This window comes from Sporisorium graminicola, chromosome SGRAM_12, assembly GCF_005498985.1.
Source record: "Sporisorium graminicola strain CBS 10092 chromosome SGRAM_12, whole genome shotgun sequence".
NCBI classification, from domain to species: domain Eukaryota; kingdom Fungi; phylum Basidiomycota; class Ustilaginomycetes; order Ustilaginales; family Ustilaginaceae; genus Sporisorium; species Sporisorium graminicola.
In genome coordinates, this window is record NC_043722.1 from 508155 (window position 1) to 523264 (window position 15110).

At 57.2% G+C, this 15110-nt stretch overlaps 7 protein-coding genes across 7 annotated transcripts; 3 read left to right on the top strand and 4 right to left on the bottom strand.

Moving 5' to 3' along the window:
• Positions 1 to 293: 293 nt before the first annotated feature.
• Positions 294 to 3347, top strand: EX895_001733 (uncharacterized protein; the record flags this gene model as incomplete). Its single annotated transcript, XM_029882332.1, has 1 exon — positions 294 to 3347. One exon carries the CDS (start codon positions 294 to 296, stop codon positions 3345 to 3347), a length of 3054 nt encoding a protein of 1017 aa, XP_029741187.1.
• Positions 3348 to 3804: 457 nt separating this feature from the next.
• EX895_001734 (uncharacterized protein) lies at positions 3805 to 4501 on the bottom strand (the record flags this gene model as incomplete). Its single annotated transcript, XM_029882333.1, has 4 exons — positions 3805 to 3915; positions 4024 to 4110; positions 4220 to 4325; positions 4434 to 4501. The coding sequence occupies 4 exons, from the start codon at positions 4499 to 4501 to the stop codon at positions 3805 to 3807; spliced, it is 372 nt and encodes a 123-aa protein (XP_029741188.1).
• Positions 4502 to 4833: 332 nt separating this feature from the next.
• Positions 4834 to 7122, bottom strand: EX895_001735 (uncharacterized protein; the record flags this gene model as incomplete). Its single annotated transcript, XM_029882334.1, has 1 exon — positions 4834 to 7122. The coding sequence occupies one exon, from the start codon at positions 7120 to 7122 to the stop codon at positions 4834 to 4836; it is 2289 nt and encodes a 762-aa protein (XP_029741189.1).
• An 857-nt stretch (positions 7123 to 7979) lies between these two features.
• Positions 7980 to 11348, top strand: EX895_001736 (uncharacterized protein; the record flags this gene model as incomplete). The annotated part of the gene is made up of 1 exon (XM_029882335.1): positions 7980 to 11348. One exon carries the CDS (start codon positions 7980 to 7982, stop codon positions 11346 to 11348), a length of 3369 nt encoding a protein of 1122 aa, XP_029741190.1.
• A 105-nt stretch (positions 11349 to 11453) lies between these two features.
• EX895_001737 (uncharacterized protein) lies at positions 11454 to 12216 on the bottom strand (the record flags this gene model as incomplete). Its single annotated transcript, XM_029882336.1, has 2 exons — positions 11454 to 11587; positions 11682 to 12216. The coding sequence occupies 2 exons, from the start codon at positions 12214 to 12216 to the stop codon at positions 11454 to 11456; spliced, it is 669 nt and encodes a 222-aa protein (XP_029741191.1).
• Positions 12217 to 13019: 803 nt separating this feature from the next.
• EX895_001738 (uncharacterized protein) lies at positions 13020 to 13547 on the top strand (the record flags this gene model as incomplete). The annotated part of the gene is made up of 1 exon (XM_029882337.1): positions 13020 to 13547. The coding sequence occupies one exon, from the start codon at positions 13020 to 13022 to the stop codon at positions 13545 to 13547; it is 528 nt and encodes a 175-aa protein (XP_029741192.1).
• A 425-nt stretch (positions 13548 to 13972) lies between these two features.
• EX895_001739 (uncharacterized protein) lies at positions 13973 to 14693 on the bottom strand (the record flags this gene model as incomplete). The annotated part of the gene is made up of 2 exons (XM_029882338.1): positions 13973 to 14551; positions 14649 to 14693. The coding sequence occupies 2 exons, from the start codon at positions 14691 to 14693 to the stop codon at positions 13973 to 13975; spliced, it is 624 nt and encodes a 207-aa protein (XP_029741193.1).
• Between the last annotated feature and the right edge of the window lie 417 nt (positions 14694 to 15110).

Consider the following 15110-nt stretch of genomic DNA (forward strand, 5'->3'; position numbering starts at 1 on the left):
ACAAAGCCTCTCGACTCTGTACTTCTTCTCACCGCAAGCTCTGCTTTCATTTAACTCTACTTCATTTCGCTTGCTCTACTCCGGCATCTCGATCTCTTCGGATCCTCTTGACCAATCATCGCTCCACCCTTCATCTCTTCTCAGAGAACCGCCAACGGATCTTTGCTCGCTAGGATCCACCTGTCATCCACGTGCTGTACCTCAGCACGGCTCTTTATCCCAGCAACTGATCGTCATTGGCGTTTGCGTCGACAGCCGTGCCTGTCGCGCTCCTCGGTCCCTTGCCCTCTATCATGGCGACCGATGCCCCATCGCAGAGCATGCCTCCCTTCAACCTCTCCCAGTACCCTTCCGACGACGTGGACCGCTTGACAGGAGTTCGTAGATCTCAACTCTCTCGAAACGTATCGTCGGATGAAGGGGACGCGACTGTCAACCTCCCACCATCCAGTGCAAGCGCCAACACGCAGCTTGGACACGAATCTATGGGCTTCACCGGCATGTTCAACCCCAACAACAACGGTTCGAGCAACACCGCCATGAGCAACAGCATCTCGAGTCTGCACAGCAACGCTTCGAGCACAACCTCAGGCAGCAACTTTGCCCCTTCTAGGACGGGCCTCGATCAGGCCAGTCGTTTACGCCAGACGTTCAACACTGCCCGCAGCTCGTCGCCTCTTTCGCGCCCTCCTCTCTTCAGTCCAGGTCTGTTGCACGAAGTCGAGCGTTCGGCTCAACACCAAGTCAGATCACCATCTGGCTCCCACCCTGCCTCGTCACCGCCTCCCAGGAGCAACGTCACCTCTCCTCGTTACTTTTCCGAGGCTCAGCACTTGGCAAACGCGCCTCCGCATCTTCAGCACAATTTCCAGACCTCACATCAGCATTCTCAACCCCAGCATCACCATCAACAGCAGCATATCCAGCAACAGCAGCAGCAACATCCCTCGCAACAGCATTCTTCCAACTCTAGCAGCCACCCTCCTCCTCCGTCGCATATGTCGCATCACCACACCGCCCCGATGCATCCGTCATGGCAAGCTCGCAATGGCGGCATGGGCCCGCTCGACTTTCCGCCATCGGCGCATCCTTCGGGACTGGGTCCTTCAGATCGCCCGCACTCGTCCATGTCCGAACGCTCCTCCCGCATTCACGAGAATGCCGCTCACGCTATGGCCCTTGGCGGCGCACAGAGTCCCGTCGGCAGTATCAATAAGGAGCCCGAGTTCAGCATCTTTGTTGGCGACCTGAGTCCTGATCTGCGCGAGGAGGATCTCGTGTCCCAATTCTTGCAACCCCCTGCTTGGCCTCACAACCACCCCTTTGCTTCCGCATTGGTCCATGCCCAGCAGACACAGGGCATCTACCAGCCTGGCACACATATCGGCCCTGCGCCCTTCCACTCGACCAAGTCGGCCAAGATCATGACCGACCCGGTCACGGGCGTCTCGAAAGGCTATGGCTTTGTGCGGTTCGCGCTCGAGGCCGATTGCAACCGTGCCCTTGTCGAGATGCAGGGCGTCGTGGTCTCGCCTGCCAATGGTCTCTCGCCCGGTCGTCCGCTTCGCGTCAGTACGGCGACACCCAAAAATCGCGGAGGTCCACCCCCTCCTCTGCTTGGACCGAATGCACCAGGAGACCCGAGTCAGCAGCATCTGCAAATGCCGCGCCCACATAACCCGGCTCAGAGTGCAGGACCTTCCTTCTTGTATGGCGGCGCGCCGGGCGTTGGCGGACCAGGTGCTCGATCTGAGGTGGTTTCTCCTCAGCCGCACCTTCGTCAGCAGTCGAGTCCAACCCATCCTAGTTCGCTCGTCTCTCCCATCTCACCCGCATCGCCTTACGAAGGTGTTGGCGGCAGCAACATGCCCGCTTCCTTCGGTCCACTCTACGGAGGCTTTCCAGGAAACGTCGTGGATGGCCCTCGCGACGCGTCGCCTGCTGGCATGGCGCGCTCGCACACGCCCTCGTCCGCCCCTGCGACCACGCAACAGGGCGGGGGTGGTGGCAACCCCGGCGACAGTGCGGCTGATCCGAACAACACGACTGTCTTCGTGGGCGGCTTGTCGTCGCTCATCTCGGAAGCCACGCTCACGAGGTATTTCGAGCACTTCGGCGAGATCACCTACGTCAAGATCCCGCCCGGAAAAGGTTGCGGCTTTGTTCAGTATGTGCGCAAGCAGGATGCAGAGAATGCCATTCAGCGCATGAACGGGTTCCCCATCCTCAACTCCAAGATTCGCCTCAGCTGGGGACGCAGCCAGGGCGACAAAGCAGCCGCCGCAGCTGCGCAGAATATGGCGCAGTATGCCCAGCTGGGCGCGCTTGCTGGTCTCAGTCAGTCTCAGCTCGCGCAGCTCGTTGGACTTGGCAACGCTCTCAGTGCGGTACAAGCTCAGGCGCAGGCTCAAGCCCAGGGACCTGTGCAGAGAGGCCCGCCCGGATTCGGTCTCGGAGGCGCAGGTGGTCTAGCCAACGATCCTCTTTCGACGCTGGCAAGGCAGCTCGCCGCGGCGAATCTCGGCGCTGGTGCTGCTCCGCCCGTACACGGTAGCCAGGGCCTTCCTAGCATGGGACAGCGAGCACCTCTACCGTCGTTCCTTCAAAGTCAACAACACCAGCAACAGCAGCATCCACCCCAACTCCCGCACTTCCAACCACAACAGCAGCAGCAGCAGCAAACCCCCTTCCGTGGCCAGCCTGGGTTTGCATCCTCTCAGAACTCTGGTCTGCTTCCCATGGGTCCGAACGGAGTCATGACCGGCCCAGGCTATGGCAGCAATGGTGGTGGTGGTGGCAGCTCGCACTCGAATCAAGGATTCGACTTTGACCAACGAGGTGCGTCCTCCGAACAGGCATTTGGACCGCAGGATGGATCTCGTTCACGACCGATGTTCCCGCTCCAGCAACACCAACAGCAGCAGCCGGACGACTTTTCCGGGATGCCGCCGCTGTCGGAATCCGAGTTAGCGGATGCCCTTGCCAGCCTGGATTTTGACGAGACGTCGCGTGCCGCACTGGCTCAGCGACTGCAGGCCATGCAGCAGCAGCATCGAGACGGCGACGTAGACGGTTTTGGGGCCGGGTCCGGTTTCAATGTCAATCAAGGTTCTGCCAACAAGCGACCCGATCCGTTTTCGGGAGGCTACAATCGCGATCCGAACGCGTTCATGTTCAGCCCCTTCAGCCCGTCCGATTCGCCCGTTGTGGGTGGAAAGGATCTACCCAACTCGCAATCCTCGTCCTCGTCGCTCCATCTTTCGCACCGGGCGGACGAGGATGGCGCAAACCCAACCAAGGAGGCCACCACGGGGGCTACTGGCTCTGGTAGCGGTGCTGATCGTTAAAGTACTACCGCCACATTCCCTTTCTTCCCTTCAGGCACACACACTCTTTCTTGCACAAGACTTCTCCCTCAGGAACATCATCGCAAAAATCTGCCTGCTCTTGCACCTACAGTCCTGTCTCACGGCGCCTCTCTGCAACAAAACCTAGGCCGTCCCCACCTCTCTCTTTCAAACATGTTATATTGGGTTACCCGCCAGCTGTGCTTCAGCTTGGCCACTTTTGTATTCTCGCACAGGTCTCTTTCTATATTCAGGTAACTCTTGCTAGACTCTAGACACGCCTGCTGTCTCTCTCGTTGGTTGGTTTTGTGAACGCCGTGTGGTCAGGCAGTGTCGATCGAATTGTATCGAATTGTACGAACATCTCTGTTTCAATTTGCCTTTGTTACGACCGTGTGGTGTGTCTCTTGGAAAAGAAGCAGAGTTTGCTGGACGGGATGTGCGGATGGCGCGGGGATTATACGGCAGGCAGCGGAGAGTCGAGCTGCGCCTGGGTGTCGGAGAGCAGCTGCTTGGCGGTTGAGTACTCGAGACTGTTTTGCACTTCCGCGTCGTCTTGCACGCCTTCCTGTAACGTTGCGAGGAGCGGAGGGGTCATGATCAGCATGCTTGTGGATGCGTTCTGAGCGTTCGAGCGTGCCGGAGTGTATGGGTGGGTGTGTGTTTTGAGACTTACGAGGTAGTTGACTAGATCGTCGGCTGCCAGCTGCAACCGCTTGCGGCAGTCGGGGAGCATCTTGAGCGTGTCTGTCAGCACCGAGCGCTGTCGAATTCCGAATGAACATCAGAAGCATTCTGTCAGCTCTGCTAGCCGCCGTACAGGAAACAACGAGTCCCAGAAGCGAGGGGAAGGGCAGCAAAAGCCAACTCACCTGCTGCTTCACATCGTACTCGTCTCGTCCCTCATCGACAAATTTTTGAATGCGCTCTTCTTGTTGCTTGGCCTCTACCAGATACGACGACTCCTCCTTTGCCAGCCTGTCCCACGAGCCGATACCAAAAGCGTCAGAAGATGTCAGCACACGCAAAACCCGAGAACAGCCAGTCGATCAGGTGGTGGAAAGAGGGAGGTGCAGCTCGGCTTACCGTTTGACCACACCCGTCTTGATCTGGAGTTGACGCTTGATCGATGCGAGATCTGTGAGCCCGGCCATGATTGTTGTTGTTGTTGTTGCTCTGTCGGAGGGTGGGTTATGCAGAGCAGGATCAGCTATGAAGATCACGGAGGTAAGCCCGAATACAAGTGTCGAACAAGGCGCGTCGAGAGTAACACCTACTTACACTTTCTGCGAGCTGTCCGACTTCCGGCTCAATCGCGCCACACTGTATTTAAATTTCTCAGCGCCGAAGCGGTCCTCGACACCCTGTCTCCCACGGCAAAAGCCTTGAAACCCACAAAGACATCACGTCAACGCTCCATCATGAACAAAAGTCTCTATGAATTCAGTTAAATGCAGCGTGAAACAGACAAAAAGTACAAAGCATCTCAGAAGCTAGGCCTCGGCTTCATCCTGCCCGCAAACCCACCCAGCGCCTTCTCCTTGTCCTTCCTGCTCTTCTTCTTCTTCTGCTCCTTCGCCGACCCGGAGCTGTAGGAAGTCAGCGCACTAGCGTAAGGCGAAGCCGGAATACCCCGCGACTGTTTCGCAGCGTGAATGAGCTGGGCCGCCTTCTTCTGCTTGCGCTTTTCCTTCTTCGACATGGCGACGAACGAGTCTTCGTCCGACGAATCCGCTTCGGGGTCCGGATGCGCGAGAGAAGCCGAGCTCGCAGTGATGGATGTGGCTGCAGTGGAGGACGGGCCGACGAGCGACTCGTACTCGTCTCTGTCGACTGCTGTTCCGACTTCTTCGTCGAGACCGCCGGTCGAGGAGGAGGGCATGGTGAAGGGGTTGGATGGTACACGGGGCGTGGAGGCGCCGTAGAAGCTGGCTGCAGACTTGGGCTTGGATGAGAGTATCTGGTCCAGCTTCTGGCCCGTGGTGCGAGGAGGAGGCGAGCTTGACTCCGACTCGCTCGCATCCTCGCCAGTGGGTCTAGCGGATGCGGCAGCTCTCCGACGCTTCAGAATCGCCCTGTAGGCCGCATTGTCATCGAATGAATCCTCGGCATCATCCTCGTCCTCGTCCTCAGAATCAGAATGCGACTCTGGCACAGCTTTCCGCTTCTTCCCATCCAACCCTTGTGCTACAGGCGCCTTGACTACGGCGGGCTTGACCGAGGTCGCGGCCGCAATCGCCTTGTCCAGCGCCTCGTCCTTCTCCTTCATATAGAAAAGGATATACGCACTCTGGTCGTTCAGAGGCCCGCTCCTGCCCATCTCGGACACTGCACTGTCGTCCATCCGGGTCCACTTGCCCGATGGAGACCTGACACTAGCCACGTAATGGCCGCTGTTGGGTCCTGACCCATAGTGGTGCACAACGGCATACAGTCTGTACCTAGCGGGTCCACGGTTGACCGAAAGATAGGGAGCAATGTTGAGGCTCTCGTCAAATCCAATCTGTCGCGAGACCTTACCGCCAAATGCGGTGAAGCGCTTGAGATGCACCGTGAGCGCCGGTGGGGCTGCGTCGATGGTGAACTGCTTTGTGGCGTCCACCTTGCGCTTGCATTTTTCGCACTTGTACTTTTCCGAGCCCGTCAGATGGTCCTTGGCGACAAAGGCACGGAAAGCGTCGGTGAGCGAGTTGATGCCCTTGCGCACGTCGAGACTGAGATCCATAAAGGGGTCAAAAGTGTCCGAGTTGTGACCACAGCTGTGGCAAGTGACACGGCTGCGCAGCTTGCCGCCGAACATTTTCTGCACAAACGTCGTGCGGCGTACGGGATCGTCTGGTTTGAGCGACTTGGATGCGCGTGCGAGGCAGCTCTGCTGCAGCGCTTCGAGCAAAAAACGAAGGTACTCGTGCGCATCCTCCTGCCTGCCCTGGCGGAGTGGCTTTGCAAACGCTTTCAGGTTGCGGTTGAACTCCTTGGGAGCATTCGTTGCCTTGGACCCCATCAGTGATGCTCTAGTGAAGGCCTGCAGGGCAGTGACGGCGTCGAATGCGGCATTGGGCTTACCACCCCACTCCCCATGCAAAGCGTCGAGATCCTGCGTGAGCAGCGCGAATGCCAGCGGCGGCGTGTGAATAAGAGATTGCATGACACTGTTCATGTAGCACGTGTTTCCATAGTTTGCCAGGCCAGCAGCTGCGCCGCGCACTTTCCCGGGAAAGCGGAGCGAAACCTTGTACGGATACAGGTCGCGAGACTTTGCCTTTCCACTCTTGGTCGGTGACAACGGCGCTTCTGTGTGCAGATTGCCGTTGCCGTTTATGCTCGGCGAGTCTGTATGGAGCAGCAGGGCATGCTGCTTTTGCTCTTGCTTGCGCTTCTGTGCGGCAGCGAAATTGGGATCATTGACAGGCGTAAGCCCGAGCGTGGTATAGTCTTGGCCCTGCTTCTGACTCGACTTGATGAACTTGACCGGATCAGAGAGGAGAGCATGCAGCATCCCCCTCTGCTTGAGCGTGTCGCGCAGCTGGTCTCCGCCAGCGTTGAGGATCTCCTTGGCGAGCTTCCTCTTCTCCTGTTTCGAAGGAGAGCTGGGCAGGGAACTGACGGAAGACGACTTTCTATGGTGATGTCCATTTGGCGAAGACGACTTGTTGGTCTGGTTCGAGGAGGAGTCGGATCGGCGCAGACCGCTTTTCTGGGGTGACTGGCTGTAAGAGCGTGAGCCCGAGCCGCTGTCGGCTTGCGACGAAGGCCGTCTCACCACCTCAGCCATGTTGAAGCGAGCAAAGATGAGGTGAGCACCGCGAAGACCAAGTCGACTGCCGATCAACGTCGTCGAGCTTTGGAGATCCGAGAGTCCAAATCGAGCTTCCAGCGAACCTCGCCTCGATTAGCGCGGTGCTTCTTGCGCTTCTGCTGAAATGACCGCCGGAGGAGCCTCTTCTTGCCTCGCCGCTCTCTGCTTCCTGGACCGATGGCGCTGAGTCGATAGATGGACAGAGAAGGCAGTCTATGATCCTCGATTCGACAATGGGTGTCGGACGATCCGGCTCACATATGATTGAGGCCTCGAGTTTTTTTTAGGTTTCTTTCAGAACTTTTTTGTGATTCGGCCCTTCCAAGGGACGTCGAAATTTTTTCACGAACTTCGCGCTCAAAGGGCCAAATTCAATCAAGCAGGAGAGCTTCGCAGCGCCGGCACGCGTAACTGTGGACGTCTTTCCTGCGCCAAACCGCGAACTCGCAACGCGCCGTGGTCTGCAGCGCCCAAAGTCCTCCACATCTCCGTCTCCGCTTGCTTTCGGTGATTCCGTGCTTTCGAAAAGAAAAAAAATCCAGGTTGCAGCAAGGCAGCGTACGCACGACACGCTCGACGGTCCGTGCCGACTCCAAACCTGCGAGAGGACCCTGACCCGTCCGTGACAAGCGTGGACTTGGTGGTGCTGCAGCAACGCACACACACACATGTCTGCGTTGTCGTGAGAAACGCAATCATCACTTCAACTTCTCTCTCTCTCTACCTCACTCTAGTCACACATCGTCAGCGCTGATCCGGTCAGCCAGCCAGTCAACCAGCCCTGCGCAGCCTTCTACTTTCAGCTGAGCCCATAGCAGTTGCGGTAGCGCAGCATGGACGCAGCTCTGCAAAAGGCGCTGCTAGACCGCGTCTACGACAAGCGCAAGGCGGCCACGCTCGACTTGGAACGTCAGGTTCGCGAGTGTCTCGCCAAAGGTGATCGTGCGCGCGTCAACCTCATCGTCCAGCAGCTCTGCTCCTTCTTGACCGCATCGCCACAGAATGTCAACGCTCGCAATGGTGGTCTCATCGGTCTCGCCGGTATCGCCATCGCACTTGGCATCGAGATCGCTCCCTTCTTAGAGCAAGTGGCCAAGCCAGTGTTGGCTTGCTTCAACGACCCGGACAGCAAGATCCGCTACTTTGCCTGCGAGAGCTTCTACAATATCGCAAAGGTGTGCAAGGGCGAGATCCTCGTCTACTTCAACGAGACCTTTGATGCACTCTCCAAGCTCGCTGCTGATTCCGAGCTGAGCGTCAAAAATGGCGCCGAGCTGCTCGACCGCTTGCTCAAAGACATTGTCTGCGAGGCCGCTCCACACTACGTCTCGCAGTTCCAAGACGTATCGCTAATTCGCGCGCATCAAGACGCTCAGGATGGCTTCGCCGGCGGTGTCGCAGAGCTCGACGTGGCTCGTGAAAAGGCGCACCAGTTTGATGAAGAAGGTACCGCCAATAATAAGGTCTTTTCGCTCGCTCGCTTCATCCCACTGCTGGCAGAGCGCATGTACGTGCTGAGTCCCTTCACCCGCAACTATCTCGTCAGCTGGATCACCGTCCTTGGCTCTGTTCCCGAGCTCGAGCTCGTAAGCTACCTTCCTTCCTTTCTCGATGGACTGCTCAAGTACCTAAGCGATCCCAATAGCGATGTCCGCGTGGCCACGGCAAATGTTCTGGCCGACTTTTTGCGCGAGATCCGCCACGCCGCTGAACTCGGCGCACGGAGACAAGCCTTTGAGCAGCACCGCGCAGAACGACAAGAGCACAAACGGCGTAAGGGCAAGGAGCGAGCCTCTGCGGCAGCGCTCGAAGATGCACAGTCAAAGCCACACGGCATCGACGAGTCGCATCTGCAGGCACAAGTAGAGCTGCATTCCAGGAGTGTCAGTCCCAGCAAGTCGTTTCGGTCGTCGTCACAGGCTCCCTCGGCCAAAGCACACACCGAAGGCACGACCTCCCCAGCGCCGTCTCAACGGCCCAGTCAATCAAATTTCGACGACGACTTGGCCGCGGACGAAGACGAGGACGAGGAGGAGGACATCTGGGTCGATGGCACCGAGGTACGCATTGACTATGCTGCCATCATGGAGATCCTCATCAATCACATCGGCTATCCGGATGAAGAGATCCAGGCGACTACGCTGCAATGGATCGCCGAATTCCTCCTTGTCGTCAAGGATGTTGTAGTCCCTTTTACTCCCCGACTCATCTCGGCTATTCTTCCAAGTTTGGCGCATCACAGTCCCGCCATCGCCAGCGCTGCACACGCAACCAACATCAATCTGTACAGGGTCATTCAGGACATTGCGGCCCCTCCTACACCGCCAAGCTCGAGACCTCTCTCTGCATCGGCAGCGGCTCTGCAGGGTCACAAGCATACAAATTCCGCCTCTTCCGGCCGCGACCGGGGCTACGCAGGCAGTCCTACGCAGCCACTGGCCCGAAACGCCCCTGTCTCTCGGCCACCTGCCTCGGGTACTGCAGCAACGACATCCGTCACTGCCTCGAGTTCCGGTCCTCTGTCTCCTAGGTCTCGCGCAGGCACGTTGAGTGGTGAGCCCACATCTGGCATCGCAGCCATCAGCCTGTCTGACCATGCAGCGAACAACGATCGCACAGTCTCGCCCAGTCCTAATGGTGTAGATGGCTCAGCCGTCGTAGATGTCGACCCTTTTGACTATCAGACCACGGTCAACGCGCTGACGCTACAGCTGCTTGACGAACACGAAGAGACACGTGTGTCTGCGCTCGAGTGGCTGCTCATGCTACATCGAAAGAGCCCGCAAAAGATCCTGTCCATGGACGACGGCACGTTCCCTGCTCTGCTCAAGACGCTCTCCGACCCCTCGGACGAGGTCATTCGATGCGATCTTCGGCTGCTGGCTCAGATCAGCTCTGCATCCGAAGACTCGTACTTTCACGCCTTCATGGCCAATTTGCTTAGTCTGTTCAGCACCGACCGCCGCCTGCTTGAGACGCGCGGCTCGCTGATCATCCGTCAGTTGTGTGCATCGCTCCACACCGAGCGTATCTTCCGCACGCTGGCCGAGATCCTAGAGAAGGACGAAGACCTCGAATTCGCCAGCATCATGGTGCAGAACCTGGCTATCATTCTCATCACCTCTCCCGAGCTGGCAGATTTCCGCAAGAAGCTTCGCAACCTCGACTCGAGAGAAGGTCAGCTGCTGTTTGCCTCGATCTATCGCTGCTGGTGCCATAATGCAGTAGCCGCTTTCAGTCTGTGCTTGCTGGCCCAGGCGTACGAACACGCAAGTAACTTGCTCACCATCTTTGCCGAGCTCGAGATCACCGTGTCGCTGCTCATCCAAATCGACAAGTTGGTGCAGCTGCTCGAGTCGCCGATCTTCACGGCGTTGCGGTTGCAGCTGCTCGAGCCGGAACGATATCCGTACCTATTCAAGTGCCTGTATGGCATCTTGATGTTGCTGCCACAAAGTTCGGCGTTTGTAACGCTGAGAAACAGGCTCAACGCTGTCAATGGTCTTGGCTTTCTGCACTCGGTGCCGAGATCGAGTTATTCGTCCAGATCTAGCTCCAAGGCTGTTTCAGGAACGGGAAGTGGCAGCTCGTCTGGCGGCGGTGGGGGAGGTGGAAGCGCGTCAGGCAGTTCGGGAGGCGGTTCAGCGTCCATGGCGGAGATCAAGTGGAATGATCTGCTGCATCACTTCCGCGTCGTGCAGAACAAGCATGAGCGTGCGCGTCGCCAAGCAGCTGTGGGTACGACGATGGCTGCCGGCGGCACCCAGCTCGCTCCCGACTATGCTGCACCGAGACTTACCTCTGCTGGCGCGGCCGGTCCTGCGTCCTCCGCATCTTCCGCAGCTGGAGGTGGAGGCAGTGCAGGCGGTCGACGACGCATCAGTCAGGCAGCGACACCGATCACCGGTGCCGGTGGTGCGGCAGCGACAACGTCGGGACCAGGTCGCTTTGGACTCGGCCTCTCTGCAACAAGTGCAAACGGCCGTGGTGCAGGGGGCAGCACCTCAGCTCCCAATGCAGCAACGAGCAGCTTCTTTGGCATTCACCTCCCCACTGGTGCCGGTGCTGCGGCTTCGACCGCAACGCATGCCTCTGCTACGCGATCCTCAAGCCCTTCCGCAGCCCGGCGCTATGCGTCTGGTCAGCAACAGACATCCAACCCAGGATCGCGACAACCGAGCAAAGGTTCCTCGCTGCGTTGAGGTGGGATCGCAAATTCAAATCATTCTCTGAAATGTGTCGGCTTTCGGGTGTGCTTGAGATAGGAACGGATGCATCAGAATTGCCAAATGTGTTTGTGGGAATAGTTATACAATCTTGTCTGCCAGTTCTGGCAACTGATCACCGGGTACAAAGTGGCGTTCTACGCCGTCCTCTGTGATATCGACGAGACGGATGGTGCCACCGGAGGAGCCGTCTCTTCTCATTGCGAGTGACAATGCTGTTGGTGGAAAGGAACAGAGAGTGAAACCGAGAGAATGCGGTCAGAGACGGGCCTAGCTTGAGAACAAGTGGGATGAGATGTCGAAACTTACCATTCTTGACGAACTCGAGGGTCTTCTCTTTGCCCCAGCCGGCCTTCCATGTTGCGTCGCAGTAGCCGTAGATGTAAGTACTTCCGGAACCGCCGATGGCCCAGGGTTGTTCAAACACACCACCGCCCAGGGGCACATTGAACACGCGTCCGCCGTCCTTCTTGTCCCAGCCAGCGACAATGATACCTGCGGACAGGCGGTCTTTGTTCTGGTACACGATCTCCTGGAACAAGTTGGCGGCGACCTTGGTCTGCGGCGGACTGTCGGATTCGACGCTGTACATGTCAAGGTAGTAGGTCACAATGTCGGCAATCGCCTGGGTGTCGGCAGCCGAGCCGGATCGACAGCAGTAGATTCGATCCGAGAGATGCGTGAGCTTGTCGGTGACGCGATTGGCAATGTACGAGCCCATGGTGGTGCGCGAATCGGCTCCGAGGATGACGCCCTTGTCGTATGCAACCGCCATGATGGACGTGCCGAGGTTGACCTCGCCCTTCTTGAGGTGACCTGTAATGTCCATGCCGTTGACCGCCATCGTTGCAGGAAAGCTCTCGGTATGAGGTGGACTAGATTCTAGATTCTGGTTGCGGAGTGTAGCTGCGTTGTAGAGAGACTTCAATCGCCCTCTTGGAGATTGATGCGCTGAAGTACGAGCTTGGACGGGCGGTCTCTGCAGGGTGCAAACGCTTGGGATCGAAGAAAGCGGGTGTGAGAAAGAACTAGCGATGGATGGTGTGACAAGTCGGTTTGGAAGTAAGCTGAGCGTTGAGGTGTTGCTTTCAACGTTGCAGCCTTCGAAAGCGGGTTGGTCTAAGCGGCAGAAGTGGAGTGCGCAAGCCTTCGAAATTGGCCGCGTACGCGATCACCACCAAAAATCCCAGCTGAGCCGGATTGTGTCCATGTCATTTCCAAGCTGGCCTAACATTGTGCGAATTACATCCACACACACGCGAGCGAGCGAGACACACACACCAAGAGTAGGCTCGCACGCGCGCACCAGCCGCAGCGTCGCAAAGAACAGCTTCCACACTGCCGTTGGCAAGGGTTCGTTCGACATCTTGAATGCTTGCCTCTCGCACATCTCACCATCTCACCAACTTCTCACACGCTCACTCTCTGCCGCAGATCTGCTCTCTTTGACCATCTTGGCTTCTTGCATCGCTGTGGTTCAGCTTATCCTCGAGAGCTGGTCTCTCGTTTTCGTCGTCCTCGAGTCTCTTCCTTCGCATCTCGACTTTCATCATCGCAACACCCACTTGACGCCCTCCTCCTCCTCCTCCTCCTCCTCCTCCTCCTTCCCCTTTCGCTCTTCTGTTCCCGCTACTACCGCCTCACATCATGGGTCAACAAGGCTCTCAGCTGCTCTCGGACATCGAGGCGACGTCCAACTTCAACGCAAAGGAGATTCAACGTCTGAAAAAACGGTTCATGAAACTCGACCGAGACGGATCCGGCTCGATCGACAAGGACGAATTCCTGCAGATCCCTCAAATCGCCAACAATCCATTGGCACTCCGCCTGATTGCAATCTTTGACGAAGACGGTGGCGGCACGGTTGACTTCCAGGAATTCGTCGCTGGTCTCTCGGCTTTTTCCAATCAGGGCAGCCGCGAAGAGAAGCTCAGATTCGCATTCAAGGTGTACGATATGGACCGGGACGGACTCATCAGCAACGGCGAGCTGTTTCTCGTGCTCAAGATGATGGTCGGAAACAACTTGAAGGACCAGCAACTGCAGCAGATCGTGGACAAGACCATCATGGAGGCGGATACCAACGGCGATGGAAAGTTGGACTTTGAGGAGTTCCAGGCCATGGTGGCTAATACAGATGTGGCCAAGCAGTTGACATTGGAAGACCTGTTCTGAATATACCTTTTGGAATGCAATGTCGCCTTTCCGCAAAAGCTGCTCCTCACCAAGCGGAGCTCCGTCAACTCGCACCATGCATCTCCCGCTACCCCTCATGTCGGCCTTGCCCTTCACCAGTCGTCGAAACCCCGCATTCTTGTCCCCAACTGTATCGTACATTGATCGCCGAATCTGTTTTCTCTGCAAGTATTTGCCGAGGGTCTGCCCTTCTCTGCGCACCGTCTGGGGCGTCCTGGTTTGTAAGCAAGCGCACCACACTCGTTCAACGTCGGCTTTCACACAGCAGAGTGAGCGGCGATCTTCCCACGCGGACCACAGCCAACGACACTGAGCACAAGCTTTCTTGCCCATGTGAATCTGAATCTTTCCGCATTGATTCAAGGCGAATGCTCGAGTTATTACGTGTAGGAAGGGCGAGCAGTTCACACCAATGCCTCTGCAAACCTGACGCGCGCCAACGGCCTGAGCAGCTCCTCCAGCGACACATGTTCCCCGCTTTCCCGTTGTCCCATCTCTACAAGCGCTGTCGCGGTGCAGAACCCTCTCCTTTCGAGCCGATTGAGCTTCTTGGCACTATTCGCGTTCGTGCTGGTCCTTTGCCCTCGCACCGGCAGATGCGCGGCGTGTCTCCTACCGCGGTAGCTTCCCACGTCGCGGTGGTGATTGATGTTGGCGTGCAGGACGCGCTTCAGGTCCGCTTCGATTTTGATCTGGCGCAATGGGTCGAGTGATGGGTTCGCTTCCATAGACGGACGCGGAACATCGGAGGAGGGATTGCTGCTGGAAGCGGCAGAGGAGGAGGAGGAGGAGAGGTCCAAGGGACCGAGTGTCGCCTGGGGCTTGCGCGCCGGGATCGAGCCGGGGGAGGAAAGGTATGCCGAGAGCTGAGTGATCTGCGATTCCGTGAGCGACGAGACGGTCGCCCGATCGTGCAGGGACAGACGAGCGCAAAGCCGGTTCGCAGTGTCATAGGAAATGCCGTAGAAATTTGTCAATGCGATCTGTACAAGTAAACATATCCACAAAAGCGGAGAAGATATGGTGAAAGGTCAGCAACAAGTTGACTTGGACAGCCTATCAGTATGCGCATTCACTTACCCTGACCAGCTTGTGATCCGCCAAGTGCACACCGAGGAGATACATGTTGAAAACCTGTCTTGCTCAAAGCACAGGGATGCTTCTGGGTGCAGTGGAGTAGTTGGAGGGAAATTGGTGAACGATTGATCCTCCCTTATTGGTGAGGAGATTCGAGTTTCCGTTAGGCAGGCGACAGGTGTTCAACGCAAGTTGGTGACGATAAGATCGGACGGGATGGTGGTTGACCGCTGCCAACAGCTGCACCATCAGTCCTCATCGTCGAAAGCATTTCTTCCAACCCTCCTTTCCCAACGCAGCTACGAGCAAAAATTGGCTGACACGTGATTTCTCAGCACCTTCCCGGCCTAACAATTTTCCAAACGTTCCTTTCTCTACACCCTTCTCTCAACCCTAGATTCTCACACTTCACACACAAAAGCCACTTCGACAAAGACACGAAGACAACAAACGTCAATGAACATT